At 43.1% G+C, this 22140-nt stretch overlaps 2 protein-coding genes across 11 annotated transcripts; one reads left to right on the top strand and one right to left on the bottom strand.

Moving 5' to 3' along the window:
• Positions 1 to 407: 407 nt before the first annotated feature.
• On the bottom strand, positions 408 to 16914 carry LOC129833073 (non-structural maintenance of chromosomes element 1 homolog). Of its 6 annotated transcripts, none has more exons than XM_055897350.1 (9): positions 16730 to 16895; positions 2584 to 2716; positions 2219 to 2340; positions 2040 to 2117; positions 1781 to 1927; positions 1556 to 1672; positions 1398 to 1434; positions 1081 to 1148; positions 408 to 904 (listed from the first exon to the last, which is right to left on the bottom strand). In XM_055897350.1, the coding sequence occupies exons 2-9, from the start codon at positions 2699 to 2701 to the stop codon at positions 701 to 703; spliced, it is 891 nt and encodes a 296-aa protein (XP_055753325.1). In that variant the 5' UTR covers positions 2702 to 2716; positions 16730 to 16895; the 3' UTR covers positions 408 to 700. The 6 variants fall into 6 exon arrangements, with proteins under 6 accessions (XP_055753325.1, XP_055753330.1, XP_055753327.1 ...); XM_055897355.1 differs by lacking the exon at positions 2584 to 2716 and adding an exon at positions 6017 to 6116 and having other exon boundaries at positions 16730 to 16892; XM_055897352.1 differs by lacking the exon at positions 2584 to 2716 and having other exon boundaries at positions 16730 to 16891.
• A 64-nt stretch (positions 16915 to 16978) lies between these two features.
• On the top strand, positions 16979 to 21006 carry LOC129833074 (uncharacterized). Of its 5 annotated transcripts, none has more exons than XM_055897357.1 (10): positions 16979 to 17329; positions 17575 to 17672; positions 17785 to 17911; positions 18019 to 18179; positions 18306 to 18457; positions 18542 to 18707; positions 18803 to 18896; positions 19016 to 19094; positions 19497 to 19573; positions 19716 to 21006. In XM_055897357.1, the coding sequence occupies exons 2-10, from the start codon at positions 17618 to 17620 to the stop codon at positions 20812 to 20814; spliced, it is 2010 nt and encodes a 669-aa protein (XP_055753332.1). In that variant the 5' UTR covers positions 16979 to 17329; positions 17575 to 17617; the 3' UTR covers positions 20815 to 21006. The 5 variants fall into 5 exon arrangements, with proteins under 5 accessions (XP_055753332.1, XP_055753331.1, XP_055753333.1 ...); XM_055897356.1 differs by having other exon boundaries at positions 16979 to 17364; XM_055897358.1 differs by having other exon boundaries at positions 16981 to 17364; positions 18563 to 18707.
• Positions 21007 to 22140: the final 1134 nt, after the last annotated feature.

Below are 22140 nucleotides of genomic sequence, written 5' to 3'. Positions count from 1 at the left end.
GGTTGGAAACAAGTCTCAATTTACATAGTTCGCAACTTAAAGGCAATTCATATTGAAGAATTATGGGAAATCTTCTCAACTAACATAAGTAGAGGAAAATAGCCTATCACTATAGCTATATTACATAATTAAAAGTATCCCACCTCATATTCATGACAAAGGAACGCCAGTTGTGCTCAATCTGTCAACACTTGAATGTGATTATGGCACACATTGAATGCCAAGCTACCTGCATGATTGGCGCTTGCTTCCACTCATTACTACATTAAATGAAGGAGCAGTTGATGTATGCTCATTTCCTACTGCATATAAAATATGGCGTTGTTACCCATTTAATTTGATAGGGTTTGCTTTTTCAAATTAGCATATTTAATTGTTCCCAAATTATTCCTGCAGATACTCAAAGATTAGGTAATTTCCATAATTTATTCAAATATGGCAGTACTATTCTAATTTAACAACCTAAGGAACCACAGGCACAAATTATGTAAACACCGCTTTCCATTTAAACTGCCTGAAAGAATGATTGAAGTAGTTGCCACACTTCCCAGAATTGCTCCCCTAGAAAGTAACTTAATAAAATTAAGATAATCAAGTTAAGAGTGGAGCTCACGGGAGACCATTGGCGATTCAATGAAAGATGTTCTCCTGAAAGAATCTAACATTTGATATACAATTATAAAAAGGTTTTCAACTTAACTCAATTTATCTGTACGATAAACTGTACATTTGAATGAGGGCAAAACATTGTACTGAAAGTTCTGACAGCTATACATGCATCCGTGAGGTTATAATCTCCTGGTCCTCCGGGTCTGAGCTGTAGACCGAGGAGTGGGGGTGGGGGCCGTGTTCTCTTTGGCTGCTGACTGAGTCTCGCTCTGAAAGGACGGAGGTCTATACACATCTATAGGGAAGAGAAGGGAAAATGAAATCATATGAATGACTAGATAAGGTAGGTAAATATTTGTCGAAACAGATGAAAGTGATATGTATACACAGACCTTTATACAAACTATGATAGATTGTATAGACTATCATGGTACCACTTGTGTTGCAATTCTTTGATCAGTGTAACATTACCTGGGATCTCATGTGGCCAGAAGTCCTCACATGCAGGGCATCGTGGATCAGTCCTTCCTTTGAAGTATCTGGCGACACAAGGGGTGTGGATTTTGATGCCACATGTAGGATTTTCACACATCTGGCACTGAGAGGTAAAAAGACCAGATTATTACAAAAATGATGCATGAAACCAAATGCTTTGCCTAGAAAGCCAGGCTATCAGTGGTGTCAATCCCATTTTAAATTGTCAACATATTTTGAGTAGCAACTACACCATTCATGAGAAGCATATCCAACAAAACATTACACATGCAACATTAAACATTCATATCTACCTTTGAGCAGAGGATTGAGGAAAGTGAGTTTGGGAATCTGACAAAAAGCAGATGTTACACCAATTTGGATTTGACATGGGGTCCAATTTAGCTAGCAGGAGGAATACATTAGATGGAACTTATTTACTGTAATTTAAATTGAAGTTGTATCACTTTACCTGCAAGGCCACATTGTGACAGATGTGGCAGACCTTGACCTGGTCTTGATATAACATCCGAATATATTGCTCCATCTCCATTATACATCGAGTGGAGAGAGAGTAGTCACCATTTTTCTGAAGAAAAGACAAAACACAGATTCCAAGTCAATCAGTGGCACAAGAAAGTGAGTGTGCACAAGAAGCAATAACTACATGCATAGAATGGGTCTTCAGAGACAGCACCTCATTCAGCCACTTATCCTGAACAAGCCTGTTCAGTACATGTTCCGTTTCTCTTTTCTTTAGCTTCTTTGTCTGGAGGCTGTCGGCACAGTTAAGAATGTCTGTGGAAGAGGCGGTTCCATTGTCAGAGTCCACAATCAGGTCCATCTAAAAAAAATAAAAAAGCAACATGCCAGTTATTACAGAGCTATTCAAATGTTATTTAATTCTTAAGTCTTATTGTCAGTCATTTACTATTTACTAAAAAGAGCATACTCACTGTTTTTCGGAATAATTCCAACTCGTTGTCTGCATAATCAGTTGACATCCTGGTCACATCAGTTTCAGCCATGTTCATCTGGACAGGAGAAGATGTCAACGGGAAAAATAAGAGCAGTTCATGATGACGGTAGTAGTAGTTAAAGAGCTTTGTAAATGAATTTGATTAGTGTCACTGACCAAAGCATGGTACTGAAGACCATCCTCCTCAGACATCCCTTTTCTGATCTGCATGAACATGGGCTGCAGCTGGGCATTGATAACCTCAATGAATTCATCAAGTTTATCATGAGCATAGTGTGCTGTATAAAAAGGGGTACATGTGAGTGAGTGGCCCTCAACAAAAACATTTTGGGCCAGTTTCTCAGACCTAGATTAAGCCTATTCCTGGACCTAAAGGCACTTTCAATAGAGAATCTCAATTGTGTCTAGAAAACTGGACCTTTGAGTTTAAGGGTTTAACATACAGACACTTTGCTGACACAAAATAAACAGTAGAGGACCGGGGCAAAATTGTTTGAAGTATGCAGCTATGCTGTTCTTACCACCGTGTGTCTCACAGCAATACCGGTGGAGAGCCCTTGCCTTGGCACCATCAATGATCCCATTGACCATCATGGTTTGCAGGAACCTTTTATGGCTTTCTCCCAGTGGTCGAGCCATGGTGCAAGGAAAGCCCTAGAAAACATTCAACAACTATTTTGAATAAGCAGCATTTGGGGGTGTGAGATTCCATTGGACCCTACACGATGTGGTTGACCAAGAATTGCTAGTGCCTGGGCACACACATCGACAAGCCAATTTCCCTCTTTGCATTATAGGCTGACGTTAGCTCACAGATGAAAGTGCTTAGCTACACTGAACAAAAATATAAACGCAACATGTAAAGTGTTGGTCCCATGTTTCATGAGCTGAAATAAAAGATCCCAGACATGTTCCATACGCACAAAGCTTATTTGTCTGAAATGTTGTGCCAAAATTTGTTTACATCCCTGTTAGTGAGCATTTCTCCTTTGCCAAGACAATCCAACTGACAAGTGTCACATATCAAGAAGCGGATTAAACAGCATGATTATTACCTTGTGCTGGGGACAATAAAAGACTACTCTTAAAAAATGCAGTTGTGTTACAACACAATGCCACAGATGTCTCAAGTTCTGAGGGAGTGTGCAATTGGCATGCCGACTGTCGGAATGTCCACCTGAGCTTTTACCAGAGAATTTAATGTTCATTTCTGTACCATAAGCCGCTTCCAAAGTCGTTTTAGAGAATTCGTCAGTACGTCCAACCGGCCTGACAACTGCAGACCACGTGTATGGCATCGTGTGGGCGAGCGGTCAACGTTGTGTACAGAGTGATCCATGGTTGGTTATGGTATGTGCAGGCATAAGCTACTGACAACAAACACAATTGCATTTTATTGATGGCAATTTGAATGCACAGCGATACCATGATGAGAGCCTGAGGCCCATTGTCGTGCCATTCATCCATCGCCTCATGTTTCAGCATGATAATGCACGGCTCCATGTTGCAAGGATCTGTACACAATTGCTGGAAGCTGGAAATGTCCCAGTTCTTCCATGGCCTGCATGCTCAGACATGTCACCCATTGAGCATGTTTGGGATGCTCTGGATCAACATCTACAACAGCTTGTTCCAGTTCCTGCCAATATCCAACAACTTTGCACAGCCATTGAGAGTAGGACAACATTCCACAGGCCACAATCAACAGCCTGGTCAACTCTATGCGAAGAAGACGTGTCACGCTACATGAGGCAAATGGTGGTCCCACCAGATACTGACCGGTTTTCAGATCCACGCGCCAACAGATGCACGTGTAATCCCAGTCATGTGAAAGCCATAGATTAAGGCCTAATGAATGTATTTCAATTGACTGATTTCCTTATAATGAACTGTAATTCAGTAAAATCCTTGAAGTTGTTCTATGTTCCGTTTATATTTTTGTTCAGTATAGTTCTCTAGCTGTCAAACAGTAATGTTAGTTAGCTAGCTCGCTCAGGGTGCGTGTGTAGCTCACCGGTAGTAATAGACAAAGCAACTCACACACAAACACCTCATAGACATGCAGACACCTGTACTCATACTGATTATACAAAATATTAGGAACACCTTACTAATATTGAGTTGTGCACTTGTCTTTTGTCTTACCCATTCACCCTCTGAATGGCACACATACACAATCCATGTCTCAATTGTCTCAGGGCTTAAACATCCTCCCCATTCATCTACACTGATTGAAGTGGATTTAACAAGTGAAATGAATAAGGGATCATAGCTTTCCCCTGGAATCACCTGGTCAATGGCATGGAAAGAGCAGGTGTTCTTAATGTTTTGCACACTCAGTGTGTGTATGTATATACACTGCTCAAAAAAATAAAGGGAACACTTAAACAACACAATGTAACTCCAAGTCAATCACACTTCTGTGAAATCAAACTGTCCAATTAGGAAGCAACACTGATTGACAATACATTTCACATGCTGTTGTGCAAATGGAATAGACAAAAGGTGAAATTATAGGCAATTAGCAAGACACCCCCAAAAAAGCAGTGATTCTGCAGGTGGTGACCACAGACAACTTCTCAGTTCCTATGCTTCCTGGCTGATGTTTAAGGTCACTTTTGAATGCTGGCGGTGCTCTCACTCTAGTGGTTGCATGAGACGGAGTCTACAACCCACACAAGTGGCTCAGGTAGTGGAGTTCATCCAGGATGGCACATCAATGCGAATTGTGGCAAAAAGGTTTGCTGTGTCTGTCAGCGTAGTGTCCAGAGCATGGAAGCGCTACCAGGAGACAGGCCAGTACATCAGGAGACGTGGAGGAGGCCGTAGGAGGGCAACAACCCAGCAGCAGGACCGCTACCTCCGCCTTTGTGCCAGGAGGTGCACTGCCAGAGCCCTGCAAAATGACCTCCAGCAGGCCACAAATGTGCATGTGTCTGCTCAAACGGTCAGAAACAGACTCCATGAGGGTGGTATGAGGGCCCGACATCCACAGGTGGGGGTTGTGCTTACAGCCCAGCACCGTGCAGGACGTTTGGCATTTGCCAGAGAACACCAAGATTGGCAAATTCGCCACTGGCGTCCTGTGCTCTTCACAGATGAAAGCAGGTTCACACTGAGCACATGAGCACATGTGACAGACGTGACAGAGTCTGGAAACGCCGTGGAGAACGTTCTGCTGCCTGCAACATCCTCCAGCATGACCGGTTTGGCGGTGGGTCAGTCATGGTGTGGGGTGGCATTTCTTTGTGGGGCCGCACAGCCCTCCATGTGCTCGCCAGAGGTAGCCTGACTGCCATTAGGTACCGAGATGAGATCCTCAGACCCCTTGTGAGACCATATGCTGACACATGCACATTTGTGGCCTGCTGGAGGTCATTTTGCAGGGCTCTGGCAGTGCACCTCCTTGCACAAAGGCGGAGGTAGCGGTCCTGCTGCTGGGTTGTTGCCCTCCTACGGCCTCCTCCACGTCTCCTGATGTACTGGCCTGTCTCCTGGTAGCGCCTCCTTTCTCTGGACACTACGCTGACAGACACAGCAAACCTTTTTGCCACAGCTCGCATTGATGTGCCATCCTGGATGAACTCCACTACCTGAGCCACTTGTGTGGGTTGTAGACTCCGTCTCATGCTACCACTAGAGTGAGAGCACCGCCAGCATTCAAAAGTGACCAAAACATCAGCCAGGAAGCATAGGAACTGAGAAGTGGTCTGTGGTCACCACCTGCAGAATCACTCCATTTTTGGGGGTGTCTTGCTAATTGCCTATAATTTCCACCTTTTGTCTATTTCATTTGCACAACAGCATGTGAAATTTATTGTCAATCAGTGTTGCTTCCTAAGTGGACAGTTTCATTTCATAGAAGTGTGATTGACTTGGAGTTACATTGTGTTGTTTAAGTGTTCCCTTTATTTTTTTGAGCAGTGTATATCTCACACACACAACGATACTCACAAACACAGCCAACGTTGCGAGAAGGGGGTAGCTGCGACCCAATATGGCAACCGGAGTATGGGCGTGTGTGGAAAGGAGTGGGTGTGTGGAAAGCACTCTGCTACAGGTTAGACCAAAGACAGAAGAATATGGTTTAGAAACTCTGTGGTTAGACGGTTTTAATTGAGCAGTTCTTTTTTTTCCTTCTTCTGTTTCTTCCCACGCAACTACCATACTTTGAGATACAGTACCGCGATGTTACGCACGCCTCTGAGAAGAGGGAACGCAACTCCCTACTACAACTCAACTCTCTGAAGTGCAAGAGGTATGGACTGTAGGTGCGAGTAAGGATGACACAAAAGCAGAATTTACCGTTTACTAGAATTTATTTTCTTACACGGTAATATGGGGAAAAGGGGCTGGACGGAACCAAAGCAAAGAAAGTAAATATCAAAGTTCCCCCTCTCCTATCTAACCTGCCTACCCACTTAACTTACCTAACTTAGCACCGTCTGGTGCCCTAACCAAAATACAGGGGGTGGTCCGCCCAAATCTTACCTAGTGTGCCTAGACAGTAAATATACTACGGGTATATGTATGCCCTCGGGCCTCTTGCCTAAGCACTCCCAAAGTGCCTTCTCCTTCCCCCCTGGGAACAAATGAAACAGAGTAATTATTAACGATTTCACAAACACAGGACATAGAAAAACTGCTACCAACAACAGCAGTACATACCACACTTTCTGATACACAACCCACACTATATCACAATCTAATTTTTCTCTCTCTCTCTCAATCTCAAAATCTCTACTCCTTATCTCATCTCTTCTCTCTCCTTTCTCAATCTTCTCTTCTCTTGGGGCAGAACACTGGCTTTTATCTTCAGGTGGCAATGGTGATTAGTGTCAGCTGCTTCTTGACGAGGGGGCGGGGTCAGCTCCAATCACCAATTAGCCTGGGGTTGACCAATCAGCTGGTTGGGGAGTACTTCAGGAAGCCACCTCCTGAAACACACACTCAAATACAAAACAAAACATAGAAACTGGGGAACGTAACACGCCCACCACAAAAATTGCAAACATACAGTTTGTAATAACAAAAATCAACGCTTCCCCAGTTAGTAAACCCGTGATAGAGCGTCAGCAACCACATTCACTGAGCCCTTCACATATGCTATCTGTACATTATATCCTTGTACAATCAGAGCCCACCGCATAAGGCGGCGGTTCTGATTGTACATTTGCTTCAAGAACACTAAAGGATTATGGTCTGTGAAGACCATTACAGGCAAGGCACTGGATCCCACATATACTTCAAAGAACTGTAAGGCTAGCAATAAAGCTAGTGTCTCTTGTTCAATTGTGGAGTACCTTGACTGACACGAGTTGAACTTACGGGAAAAGAAACTGACGGGCCGATCCACTCCATCTTCATCTTCCTGTAAGAGAACCGCACCCACCCCCACTATACTAGCGTCAACCTCCAACTTAAAAGGTTTGTCTAAGTTGGGGGCGGCAAGCACTGGGGCACTACAAAGTAGCGCTTTAGCGGACTCAAACGCATGGTTACAGTCCTTGGACCACCTAAATGGTACCTTGGGACTAAGCAGCGATGAAAGGGGAGCTACTACCGTCGAGAAATTCTTACAGAATGTACGATAGTACCCTACCATCCCTAGGAATCTGCGCAACTGGCGTCGAGTCGTGGGAGCAGGAAAAGCAACAATTGCCTCCACCTTGCCAGATACTGGGCGCACTTGACCTCGTCCCACTTGTTTCCCTAAGTAAGTCACCGTAGCCTTCCCAAACTCACACTTGGCCAAATTGAGGGTTAAAGAAGCATTCTCCAACCGCTGAAACACACTTTTCAAAGTGGAGAGATGATCAGACCAAGTAGAGGAATGTATCACCACATCATCAAGGTATGCAGTACAATTTGGCACATCTGCAAACACAATGTTAACTAGACGCTGAAAAGTAGCAGGTGCATTACACATGCCAAAGGGCATCACAGTGTATTGTACAAAGTTATCAGGCGTAACAAAAGCCGATATGTCAGAAGCTCTAGAGGTCAGAGGCACCTGCCAATAACCTTTTAACAAATCTAACTTACTAACGTAAGCAGCAGAGCCAATTCTATCAATGCAGTCATCTAATCGAGGTAGAGGAAAAGAATCAGACTTTGTAACTGCATTTACTCGACGATAGTCCGTGCATAAGCGGGACGTACCGTCAGGCTTAGGAACAAGAATACATGGGGAACTCCAGGAGCTGTTACTGGGTTTTGCCATGTCATTCTGTAATAAATAAGCTACCTCACTTTTCATTACCTCCCTTTTCTTTGTATTAACCCGGTACGGATGCTGACGTATAGGAGCAGCATTCCCTACATCCACGTCATGTTCCAAGATGGACGTGCGACTTGGAACGTCCTGAAACACACTGAGAAAACTGTTTATCAATAGGATAAGGTCCTTAGTTTGATCGTTATCCAAATGTTCCATTTGAGAGGGTAACTTCTTCAGCATCTCTGAATTACATAGGCGTTCACACTGCTGTAACGTATGGCGTAACTCCAACCCATCCTCCTTATCCTCCTCTAGGTCCCAGCCAGGCTTCAGCACCACCGCAGCCACACTGGAGACGGCGGGCTGGACCGGCTTACTTGAGGAGCTGTCTGGAGAGTCACGTACATAATATTCTTTTAGCATGTTAACATGACACACACGGGAAGAACGCCTCCGATCTGGGGTCTTTATCACATAGTTGGTGTCACTGAGTTTCTTTTCCACCAGATATGGTCCAGAAAAACGTGCTGACAGAGATGAGCCAGGAATTGGCAACAAAACTAAAACTTGATCCCCTGGTGCAAAAGAACGGCCAACAGCCTTTTTGTCATAATGCACCTTCATGCGTTTTTGCGAAGAGGAAAGAGACTTTTGGGCTAACGCACATGCGGCGTGCAGTCTCTCCCGCATTTTACTGACATAATCCAACACATTTTTAGGGGCGCTACTGGGTGTAGGAGATAAGATATGCTCCTTCAAAACTTTCAGCGGACCCCGTGGGGTGTGTCCAAACACAAGGTCAGCAGGGCTGAACCCTAAGGACTCTTGTATCGTTTCCCTTATAGCAAATAGGACAAAGGGCACCCCCTCATCCCAATCGGTACTGGTATCCATACAATACTTGCGTAGCATTGCCTTCAGCGTCTGATGCCAGCGTTCGAGAGCCCCTTGACTCTCTGGATGATACGGACTTGAGACCTGATGGGAAATACACAATGTCTTTAACACATTTGAAAACATTTTGGACATAAAGTTGGATCCCTGATCTGTTTGGATTACTTTAGGGAGTCCAAACGTAGAGAAGAACTTCACCAGTGCCTTCACCACAGTCTTAGCCGTAATAGTACGGAGAGGAATAGCCTCTGGGTATCGAGTAGCACTGCACATTATTGTTAATAGGAACTGGTTACCTGACCTGGTTTTCGGCAACGGACCTACACAATCAACTATCACTCTTTCAAACGGTTCCCCCACCACAGGAATCGGGTAGAGCGGTGCTCTAGGAACTGTTTGATTCGCTTTCCCAGTGAGTTGACATACGTGACATGTTTTACAAAATTGGACCACGTCAGACTTCAAACCTGGCCAGAAAAAATGACGAAGGACCCGGTTATAAGTCTTTGTGATCCCCAAATGTCCAGACCACGCCTGGTCATGGGCGAGTGACAGCACTTGCTGTCGGAACGGTGTAGGAACAACCACTTGACACACTTCACTCCAGTCATTAACAGTGTCATGAGCTGCCCATTTACGCATCAACACTCCTGCTTCCATAAAGTAGGCAGTCTCTCTAGTTTTAGCTTCCTCAATGGAAATTACAGAAGCAAAACACTTACGAAGACTGGTGTCTCCTTTTTGACATTCAATCACCTTCTCAGGGGTGACAGACAAAAGAATGTCATGTAATTGGGGCGCGATTTCGCAGTCCCCTTCCTTAGTTTTTACAGGAGTAAAAACTTTCGGACTTGTAGAAGGAATACTCGGTGCATTGTCTTCTACTTCAACATTCTCAAAAATGGAACTAGCCAAATCCACCACGTCGCCAAACTTGCGAGATTGTGCCCTCGTTAACACACAAGCAGGAAAAGCATGAGGAAATGCTTGAACCAATTTCTCATCTGTAGTTCTGATTTCTGGGTTGTCTACTACCTCTAACACAGGAGTAACGTTACCACCAGCAATATCATTCCCTAGTAGCAATGTGACTCCTTTTACTGGCAGTGTAGACACTACACCAACACGGAAACGTCCTGATACCAAATCTGACACTAAGTGGACCCAGTGTAATGGTACAGGTACTGTTTTTGTCTCTATCCCCTGTAATATAACATGCGAGCCACAATACGTTTCAGGAGACCAGGGTAAAGCATCAGTAATAATTACTGACTGCGCCGCCCCGGTGTCTCGTAAGATTTTAATTGGCTTTTGATCAGCTTGTTCTCCAGTTAAGGAAACACAACCGGTAGAGATAAACGGAGCATAAACAGGATCCGGTTTCTCAAATGTTGAATCAATACCTCGGACCAACGGACGAGCCAAAGACTTGACTAAACCCAAACTTTTCCTTTTTGGGGACGGTGACTGGGACTGTTTCGGTTTATTTTTCAAAACTGGGCAGTCCGCAATCACGTGACCCTTTTGGTGACAGTAAAAACATTCACGGATCTCATGAAAAGGCTTGTCAGAGGAAAAGCGACCTGAATGAGGCACTGATGACGTAATCAGTCTACCTTCAAAACGAGGTGCACCAAAGACAGTCTTGTGTGTCAAAGCGTACTCATCTGCCAACACTGCTGCCTGGGCCAATGTCACCACTTTCTGTTCATTTAAATGAACTACAATTCTATCAGGGATGTTGCTTTTAAAATCCTCCAACAGCATCAACTCCCGAATATCAGCAAAGGTGTTAGCTTTGCTGGCTGAACACCATCGATTAAACAGAGACTCTTTGTCCCTAGCAAACTCAACAAAAGTACGGTGAGAGGGTTTCTTGTGGTTCCTGAAGCGCTGTCTATAAGCTTCAGGCACCAACTCATAAGCCCGCAACACGGTAGTTTTAACTGTATCATAGTGTAAACTGTCTTCCAGTGAGAGAGCAGCTACTACTTCCTGGGCTTTCCCAGACAATTTACATTGTAACAGGAGAGGCCAAACCTCAAGTGGCCAATGCAGCGCAGCGGCCACACGCTCAAACGCAGAGAAATAGGAATCAACTTCCGACTCTCGGAATGGTGGGACTAAAGCTATATTTTTACTTACATCAAAGTGGGCTTGATGATGAGCAGCTTTTGGAGTCGTACCGGAGCCAGCATCTAGCTCTAGCTGTCGGATCCTCACCTCCTTGTCAGCTTCTATTTTCCTAATTTCAAGATCAAAATGCATTTGTCTCTCTTTATCTTTTTGCTCCATTTCTAACCGGGCCAGCCTCACCTTTAGCCTAGCGGTCCCGTCTGAACGACCTGAAGCAGAAGATAAAGGATCGAATCGAGGCAATGTAAAGGGGGTACGAGCAACCCCTTCCTCCGCCATGTCCTCCGACTTGGCATCGGAAAGTCTACCCGTCTCCTCTCCTTTCAATGAGAGAATTCTTTCTCTTACTAAACCCTCCCTGACTAGCACCAAAAGCTCAGCCTTTAGGGCTTTCTCAGGGATAACAAATCCATAATGGTCAGCTATAGCTATAAGGTCTACTTTTCGAAACCTCACCAAACAATCAATAGAGGGCGCATCAATGAACTTGGAGATGGCTGAGGCAGCCATCTTGTACACAGCAATCTACTGAAAACACAAACTAAACAAGTCATCCAAACTCACAACCTACCATCACACCTCAATCACTAACCACAGAGAGCTCAGTGCAGCAGGGTCCGGTGGGTTTAATGGAATCCCGGATGAGCCCCCATTATGTTACGCACGCCTCTGAGAAGAGGGAACGCAACTCCCTACTACAACTCAACTCTCTGAAGTGCAAGAGGTATGGACTGTAGGTGCGAGTAAGGATGACACAAAAGCAGAATTTACCGTTTACTAGAATTTATTTTCTTACACGGTAATATGGGGAAAAGGGGCTGGATGGAACCAAAGCAAAGAAAGTAAATATCAAAGTTCCCCCTCTCCTATCTAACCTGCCTACCCACTTAACTTACCTAACTTAGCACCGTCTGGTGCCCTAACCAAAATACAGGGGGTGGTCCGCCCAGGTCTTACCTAGTGTGCCTAGACAGTAAATATACTACGGGTATATGTATGCCCTCGGGCCTCTTGCCTAAGCACTCCCAAAGTGCCTTCTCCTTCCCCCCTGGGAACAAATGAAACAGAGTAATTATTAACGATTTCACAAACACAGGACATAGAAAAACTGCTACCAACAACAGCAGTACATACCACACTTTCTGATACACAACCCACACTATATCACAATCTAATTTTTCTCTCTCTCTCTCAATCTCAAAATCTCTACTCCTTATCTCATCTCTTCTCTCTCCTTTCTCAATCTTCTCTTCTCTTGGGGCAGAACACTGGCTTTTATCTTCAGGTGGCAATGGTGATTAGTGTCAGCTGCTTCTTGACGAGGGGGCGGGGTCAGCTCCAATCACCAATTAGCCTGGGGTTGACCAATCAGCTGGTTGGGGAGTACTTCAGGAAGCCACCTCCTGAAACACACACTCAAATACAAAACAAAACATAGAAACTGGGGAACGTAACACGCGAGAGTTTGGACTTCTGTTTTGAAGCCAGAGGATGAGTCTTGAGTCGTATTTCATGGTTTTAAACAAATCATTTTACATTAAGTTTTATTAAAAGTATTGCTAATGGGTGTACTGTTGCTTCATGCGTTGTATGTGTGTGCTTACTAGAGGTTGACCGATTAATCGGAATGGCTGATTAATTAGGGCCAATTTCAAGTTTTCATAACAATCGGAAATCGGTATTTTTGGACAACGATTTGGTCGATTTGTTTTTTCACACCTTTATTTAAACTAGGCAAGTCAGTTAAGAACACATTCTTATTTTCAATGACGGCCTAGGAACGGTGGGTTAACTGCCGTATTCAGGGGCAGAACGACAGATTTCTACCTTGTCAGCTCGGGGATTCAATCTTGCAACCTTACAGTTAACTAGTCCAACGCTCTAACCACCTGCCTCTCATTGCACTCCACGAGGAGCCTGCCTTTTACGCGAATGCAGTAAGAAGCCAAGGTAAGTTGCTAGCTAGCATTAAACTTATCTTATAAAAACAATCAATCAATCATAATCACTAGTTAACTACACATGGTTGATGATATTACTAGTTTATCTAGTGTGTCCTGCGTTGCATATAATCGATGCGGTGCGCATTCGCGGAAAAAGGACTGTCGTTGCTCCAACGTGTACCTAACCATAAACATCAATGCCTTTCTTATAATCAATACGCAGAAGTATATATTTTTAAACCTGCATATTTAGCTAAAAGAAATCCAGGTTAGCAGGTGAAATTGTGTCACTTCTCTGGGCCTCCCGGGTGGCGCAGTGGTCTAGCTGCGCCACCAGAGTCTCTGGGTTATACACTGACTCTGCATGCAATGAACGCAAGAGAAGTGACACAATTATTCTTTTTTTTTTTTTACCCCATTTTCTCCCCAATTTTCGTGGTATCCAATCGCTAGTAATTACTATCTTGTCTCATCGCTACAACTCCCGTACGGGCTCGGGAGAGACGAAGGTCGAAAGCCATGCGTTCTCCGAAGCACAACCCAACCAAGCCGCACTGCTTCTTAACACAGCGCGCCTCCAACCCGGAAGCCAGCCGCACCAATGTGTCAGAGGAAACACCGTGTACCTGGCCCCCTTGGTTAGCGCGCACTGCGCCCGGCCCGCCACAGGAGTCGCTGGAGCGCGATGAGACAAGGATATCCCTACCGGCCAAACCCTCCCTAACCCGGACGACGCTATGCCAATTGTGCGTCGCCCCACGGACCTCCCGGTCGCGGCCGGCTGCGACAGAGCCTGGGCGCGAACCCAGAGTTTCTGGTGGCGCAGTTAGCACTGCGATGCAGTGCCCTAGACCACTGCGCCACCGGGGAGGCCCCGAAGCCACTTCTGCGTTGTCTTGGCTGTGTGCTTAGGGTTGTTGTCCTGTTGGAAGGTGAACCTTTGCCACAGTCTGAGGTCTTGAGCTGGTTTTCATTGAGGATCTCTCTGTACTGTGCTCCGTTCATCTTTGCCTCAATCCTGACTAGTCTCCCAGTCCCTGCCGCTGAAAAACATCCCCACAGCATGATGCTGCCACCACGCTTCACTGCAGGGATGGTGCCAGGTTTCCTCCAGACTTGAAGCCTGGAATTCAGGCCAAATAGTTCAATCTTGGTTTCATCAGCCCAGAGAATCTTGTTTCTCATGGTCTGAGTGTCTTTTGGTGCCTTTTTGCAAACTCCAAGCGGGCTGTCATGTGCCTTTTACTGAGGAGTGGCTTCTGTCTGGCCACTCTACCATAACAGCCTGATCGGTGGAGTGCTGCAGAGATGGTTGTCCTTCTGGAAGGTTCTCCCATCTCCACAGAGAAACGCTAGAGCTCTGTCAGAGTGACTATCGGGTTCTTGGTCGCCTCCCTGACCAAGGCTATTCTCCCCCGATTGCTCAGTTTGGCCAGGCGGCCAGCTCTAGGAAGAGTGTTGGTTGTTCTGTGGCTCAGTTGGTAGAGCATGGCGCTTGCATCGCCAGGGTTGTGGGTTCAATTCCCACGGGGGGACCAGGGTTCAATTCCCAAGGATGAATATGTATGAACTTTCCAATTTGTAAGTCGCTCTGGATAAGAGCGTCTGCTAAATGACTTAAATGTAAATGTTGTTCCAAACTTCTTCCATTTAAGAATGATGGAGGCCTCTGTGTTCTTGAGGACCTTCAATGCTGCAGAAATCTGTTGGTACCCTTCCCCAGATCTGTGCCTCGACACAATCCTGTCTCGGAGCTCTACAGACAATTCCTTCGACCTCATGGCTTGTTTTTTACTCTGACATGCACTGTCAACTGTGGGACCTTATAGACAGGTGTGTGCCTTTCAAAATCATGTCCAATCAATTGAATTTACCACAGGTGGACTCCAAATTAAGTTGTGGAAACATCTCACGGATGCTTCACCCACCAACCCCTCTTTCACACTACTGCTACTCTGTTCATCATATATGCATAGTCACTTTAACCATATCTACATGTACATACTACCTCAAATCAGCCTGACTAACCGGTGTCTGTATGTAGCCTGTCTTTTTACTGTTGTTTTATTTCTCTACTTACCTATTGTTCACCTAACACCTTTTTTGCACTATTGGTTAGAGCCTGTAAGTAAGCATTTCACTAAGGTCTACTACACCTGTTGTATTCGGCGCACGTAACAAATAAACTTTGATTTGATGATCAATGGAAACAGGATGCACACGCTCAATTTTGAGTCTCATAGCAAAGGGTCTGAATACTTGTGTAAATAAGGTATATGTTTAATTTTAATACATTTGCAAAAATTTCAAAAAAACGTTTTTTGTATTTATTTCATCCATTGTATAATAAGCCTGTAACATAACAAAATGTGGAAAAAGTCAAGGGGTCTGAATACTTTCCCTTGGCACTGTATGCATAGATTGCATATTGATTACGATGACCATGTTACATGCACACCTAATCTCCCATTATTATACAGGATACTCAAGTATTCTGTTTTTGAGTTGACGCATATAAACATTATATCCTGTTTACAAATATATATATATATATATATATATATATATATATATTGCAGTTATAGCAAACCCGATAACATGCCTGTGATATGCTTATGTTAGACGGGATACTGTGGCATGTAAACATCTTATCCCGTTTACTGTAGTTTTTTTGCGCAGGCTCAGTTTTGCATATCATGGGTGTTGTTGTGTTTTTATCTGATTGTTATTAAATAAATCACTTCAAAAAGTACGCTACTTGTGCAGTTCGATCCGCCATAATAATTAATGTAGCTGATACATTGAAATACTGTCTGCCTGCATAACAGTGTCGAAGATATCACATTACACATGAATTACATTTTCTCAAGAGATGAAAGAAATCATTTCTCCACTCCTGTTCGAGACAAAATTAACATTTGTTGTACCATTAAGAAATGCACAATTCTGCCTGAGTTATAATATATTAACCTCTAGAACATGTGAGAGGTTATAGGCCTACAGTCAGTGTCCATATATCAGTTACGATTCCATTTAATCCTTGTGAATTTAAAGGAGGAATATATTGAGCGGGATATCAAAGGTGCATGTAAACAATTTATCCTGAATAATACTGGGATATGAGCTACTATCCGGAATACTGATCAACGTGGTTATACAGGGGTTGTTAGAAAACTGTCTGGAGATGTTCTGACAGTATTTTTGTTTTTTTTATTATTTGTGTAGTTTGACATTTTTGCTTCACTGTTAGGCGCTAGTAACACAAACATATCGCTGCATCCACGATAACTGCTAATTTACTGTGTACGGCAACGCGACCAATAAACTTTAATTTGGCTAGTCAGTTAACGTTAACCAACTAGCCAACGATAGCTAACCTGCAGTAACACAAATGTTCCTGCCAAAATAGACCAGCACCAGCGTATATCAAAAATAAATATATAACAACTTTAAAACAACTGCACCCCCACTCACCAAGCAAGTCAGTCCTTGCTCTATTTTGTTATGCTGGTTCTTCTACTTCTGTCAAATGTTAGCTAGCTAGCTTTGTTTACGCGGGTTGTGCGTGAGACTTGAAAGGGCCTACCTCTTCCTCTGTAGTTACATTAACGGTGTTTATGGAAAACCTCCTAGAAGCAAAGGTGCTACCGCCACCCAGCGGACTGGTAGACCAAACATAGTACAGTAGCTATGGTTTCGATTGGAAACTCAGTGGCTCAGTGTTCCATGTCTTTATCTGCAACCGGACTTCCCGGCAATAGATCAAGTTGCAAAAATATTGCAATATTATTAAGATGTTATTGTTGGAATTCGAACTTGGTAATCAACCATAAAACAAAAACAAAGCGTGCGTGCGTGCGTGCGATATGGTCATACAAGGAAGGAGGACGACCTTCCCATGAAAGGTGTGTCCTGTTGGAACTGTAATTTCCAGTAAGCAATTCGTAGTTGTCAAAACCGCAGCTATTTCTATTTGCCTAAAGTGACAAATGATTGTTATCACTGTAGATCGTATGAAGACTATATACTGTATTATAGATTCATTGTTTTTTGTTTGTTCTTTGACAGGAATGAGTAAGTCCTCAAAATTATAATATATCATTGTGTGGGTGAGTGACATTCTATTTGCTATATCTCTATGTAATCAAGGAAATCCAGTGGGAAAGTTAGATCTATTACCAAAAGCAACAACTGTTCACCCACAAAAACCGTATTATTGTATTAATAATCACTTCTTCACATTTAGGCTAGCATGTAGCCTATTTTAATGTGCAGGAATTTAAACACTAACAGGAAACATTTTCTCTTTCTGATTTCAGATTGAATTATACCGTGTGGTTTACTCTCAAGTATTCAGCAACAATGTTTCTATTGCTTATTATAGTCACAAACCTTGGGACTTTGATAGCGGATGATGGTAAGCAGTCTTTTTTACATAGCCTATAAACATGTAAGTATATTTAACCACAGTATTTTTGCCGGATCATGATTAACATTTGACAAGCTTTTTGTTTGTTAATTACTTGTAGCAATGAGTGATGGAAATCTTCAATGCTTCAACGATTATGACAAAAGTATGGTTTGTCATTTTACAACTGACAAGTCTAAGTGTGCTGAATACAGCATGACATTGAAAGAATTGGGCACACAAAATATGTAAGTTTATGATTGTTTAAGTTGTTCTATTGTCGATGTTAATCTCACCAAGAAGTCATATTTCATTTCAAAACTATGTTATTAATCAACTTATTTCCCTGAGGCAGGAATGATTGTACTTTCAAGGAAAAGGAGAGGTCCAATGATGTTTCCAAATGTGGATGCTCTATTGATTCAATGCCCTTTATTATTGGGGAGGAGTTTAATGCAACACTTTGGAATTCTGGGAAGCGCCTAAATTCCAAAGTCCTCTGTATCAAATGCAGCAGTGAGTTGCATCTACATATGCAGATTGCTACTTGAAAATGAATTACTGTTATAAAGAATATTGCGTGAACTTAAACCATGCTTTAAATGATTGATGTCAAACCATCCCTATCGTTGCCCTGTACAGTAAAACCCAAAACCCCCACCGTCCAAGAGGTGAAACCAACAGAAAATGGGAATTTCCTGGTCAAATGGAAGACAAACTACCCTGATAATGCACCATTTGCTAAGGTCTTGATTGCCGAATTGAGCTACAGAAAGAAAGGAGAAACAGATGAGGTAAAGGAGGGTGATATGATAAATCCCTCATATTACAACATTCACGGGTTTGCTGTTACATCACAAAGACAACATTCCCTCTAGCCCTTTCCTTTGTTCGTACAGGTGTCCAAAAATGACTCAACAACTTCCTATGAATTACTTGGCAGAGACTTGGAGCCAAACACCATTTATGCTCTGAAGGTCAGAACCTATACTGACTGGAGTGGCCGTTTCAGTGACTGGAGTGAAGAGTTGGAATTCACTAACCGTAAGTGATTAAATGAGATTTATCATCCATGGGTTTTCAAACCTTAATTTCACTTTCACCTTGTAGCTCACTGTATATTCTTCTCTGCTCCACAGCTGCATCATCTCGGAAAGTGCTCCAGATTGTCATTGTTTTCAGCTGCATTGCTGTTATCATCATCACAAGTGCTTTGTTTTGGTGCAGTGTTAGGTAAGTTGTCCTGACATGTCTGTAGGTGACAGTATGTCTGTTTCCACAAACATTTATTATCATACAGCTTCATATTGGCACTATAGGCTTTCAAATCCTCCTATTTTCCCCCTCTGCAGACTCAAAACCAAGTTGTGGGATAATATTCCTAAATGTTCAAACCCAGACCTTTTGTATATGGTTCCAGGAGTACCTAAGGTGAGGCTCTATCTCCAATTATAAACTGGGTGGTTTGAGCCTTGAATGTAGATTGTCTGAAAGCCGTGGTATATCAGACCGTATACCACGGTTATGAAAACAAAAATATTTTTACTGTTCTAATTACGTTGGTAACCAGTTTATAATAGCAATAAGGCACCTCAGCGGTTTGTGGTATATGGCCAATATACCACAACTAAGGGCTGTGTCCAGGCACTCCACGTTGCATTGTACATAAGAACAGCCCTTAGCTGTGGTATATTGGCCATATACCACACCTCCTCAGGCCTTATTGCTTAAATATTCTATGTTTAAATAAACTGTAAACCTTCATTACTTTCCTACTGTAATTCCTTCCATTTGTGTATATTTGCATTTAGTGATGTTTGTTCTCCACCACAGGTATTGTCTCCTCCCAAAATACTTTTATCCTCCATCTATGTTGATTCTTCGAAAATGGACACTGAAGGAAAAACATGGTGAGCATATTGATGCAATATAAACATAGCAAAATTAAAAAGGCGTTTTAGTGTTCAGTCCTATTCGCGTCGGCATTCAAGTCCTTGCAATGAAAATAAGCTTTATTTCACTGCAAATTTCCCGCTTGTCTTTTCCCTACAGGACAAACCCCTCGACAGTAGATGGGAGCAGTGGAAGAGGCCGTGGCTCAGAGCTTGACACATCATCTTCCCTGGGTCATGCCGACACATTTTCCATGAGCCCGGAGCCTAGTAATGTGCAGATCATTAGCCATCTTCAAGAGGCCCTGAGCAAAGTCTTTCCCAGCCTTGTTCCTTTGGACGGGAATCCTCAGTCATTGCTCTTAGCCCCTCCTATGACAGATGATGGTACAGAAATGAACTGCCCTGAGTCAAATCGAGACATTGGTGTGTGTTCATCTGACTACAATCCTCTTCATTTCATGAGTGAGTCTGGAGGCTCTTGTGGGTCGTCTTGTTACAACAATTTGACCTACTCCCCCTCAGTGCCCCTCAACTCCCTTCAAGAGTTAACAACAAGCAAGACATCCTCATTTCCTACGCAGCCTCTGCTCTTTTGTAACTCCTCCTACTATTCTGGTGAGGCTGAAGTGTTGAAAAATGGCCATCCACAGCTGTTTCTTGATACTGGTCAACAAGACCTTAAGTTGTCCACTAACTGTGCAACCTTCTTGCAAACCGACAATTCATATCACCCGTGTGATGGCGCCAGTAATGATTCAGAGACTACCACGTCATCAGAGGACACCAGTCTGATCTACGGTTCTAACGTGTCCGATGTTATCAGTGTCGTTACTAGATATCAGAGCTTCAGTGAGGCGGTTGGTAAGGACAGTGAGAGAGGAACTGATGCCTTCATAGATGTGCCACTGCCACTTAAGGGTTTCCAGGATGTAGACAGAGAGCCACTGATTTACGATGTGGATCCATGTTGCCACAGCCTGCCTGACCCTGGATGCAGCCTCCCCCCGAGTGATGGCAATTATCAGGCTTTACAGAGCCTGGGACAAAATAGCCCAGATCAGTGGGTTTCAGACAAACTGCTGAACAAGTGTCTGGAGACTGAGATCCCTCAAAGCTCCATGGGGAACATGCCTCTAAATGTCATACCCAACTCACAGGGAGGACAATGTCCGATACCTGGAAGTCCCTTTCTTACTGCTTTCTGTTCAGACCAAGCCATGGAAATAGACAATGACAACTCTTATCATTGTGTGTGATTATACGGTAGACACTTTTGCACTTCACAATTTCTTTTATTTTGGGGACTTGAGCTCATATATATGTTTTTTTCTATATGATACAAACAGTTTGAATACCATTCTGCCATGAAAATGCTGTAGCCTCAAGTCCAGAAATGTTCCACATTTTGGATGTACTGCTTCTGTAAATAAACATTTGTGTTTGGGAAACTGCAACAGTTAATTGTTGAAGAGATATAACATGTCTTGTCTTTGCCTCATCTGTAGTCAAATAGTCAAATAGTATATAAATAGCCAAAATAGTCAAATAGTCAGACAGTTTCATTGCATCTGATGTTTGATACACAAAAATGTTAACAGTAAAACCCTCATGCAAACATTGAGGTTGAATTTCTGAAGAAAAAAGTGGTAGGCCTACTTCCTTATTGCGCTGTTCCTTGAAACAAGTACATTGCAGCTTCCATGGAAATACACGGCCACAAAGTAGAGCCAGCGTCTGATGTCATAGATGTGTTGCGAATCATATCAAACAAAAAATGGGCTTTGTTTAGGGTTATTTTCTGAGGATGAAGTTCATGTTTTGTAGTGTTTATTGTAGAAAACAAACACTTTTCCCTTCAAAGCTCTTCACTTAACTGGTGAAGTTTGAATAAAGATTACCTGACTAGTGACACACATAGCGATGGTTTATCATGCAGAAAATTGTGAGGCGCTTGCCAGTTTAACCATCAATAATAGTATACGGTTGGAATGACTGAGGCATTCAGCATAATTTCTTTCACAGTATTGTGGCGGTTTTGTGACAGGCTGCTTTTGAACAAAGGCCAAAATAGAAGTGTGGAGACACAGGAGGGGATTGTGAAAGGCCATTTTCACAGAGCCACAGGTCTGCTTTGCCAACTTGTCATGCTTATATTGAGCAAGTATACAGGAATGCATGGTGGCATTCACAGCTATGTCATACTTCAAATGCTTTGGACAGGCAATGCAAGTGATGGAATTTACTTTTCACAGGCTTCCTTGCAAAATTGAATTTTGTTGAGGACAAAAAGGCAGATCAAAGGTTATCTTGAAAATGTGAATTTATTGAGTTATTCTGTCATGGGCACCACTTTCTGTCATGGCCATTTAATAGCTCAAATACCTACAATTGAAGTCAGAAGTTTACATACACCAGATACACTTAAACACAGATTTTCACAATTCCTGACATTTAATCAGATTAAAAATTCCCTGTCGTAGGTCAGTTAGGATCACCACTTTTATTTTAAGAATGTGAAATGTCAGAATAATAGCAGAGAGAATTATTTATTTTAGCTTTTATTTCTTTCATCACATTCCCAG

Source organism: Salvelinus fontinalis, chromosome 34, assembly GCF_029448725.1.
Source record: "Salvelinus fontinalis isolate EN_2023a chromosome 34, ASM2944872v1, whole genome shotgun sequence".
In the NCBI taxonomy this organism is placed as follows: Eukaryota; Metazoa; Chordata; class Actinopteri; order Salmoniformes; family Salmonidae; genus Salvelinus; species Salvelinus fontinalis.
Note: the sequence above shows the minus strand (reverse complement) of the source record. Positions and strands in the feature narration are given on the sequence as shown.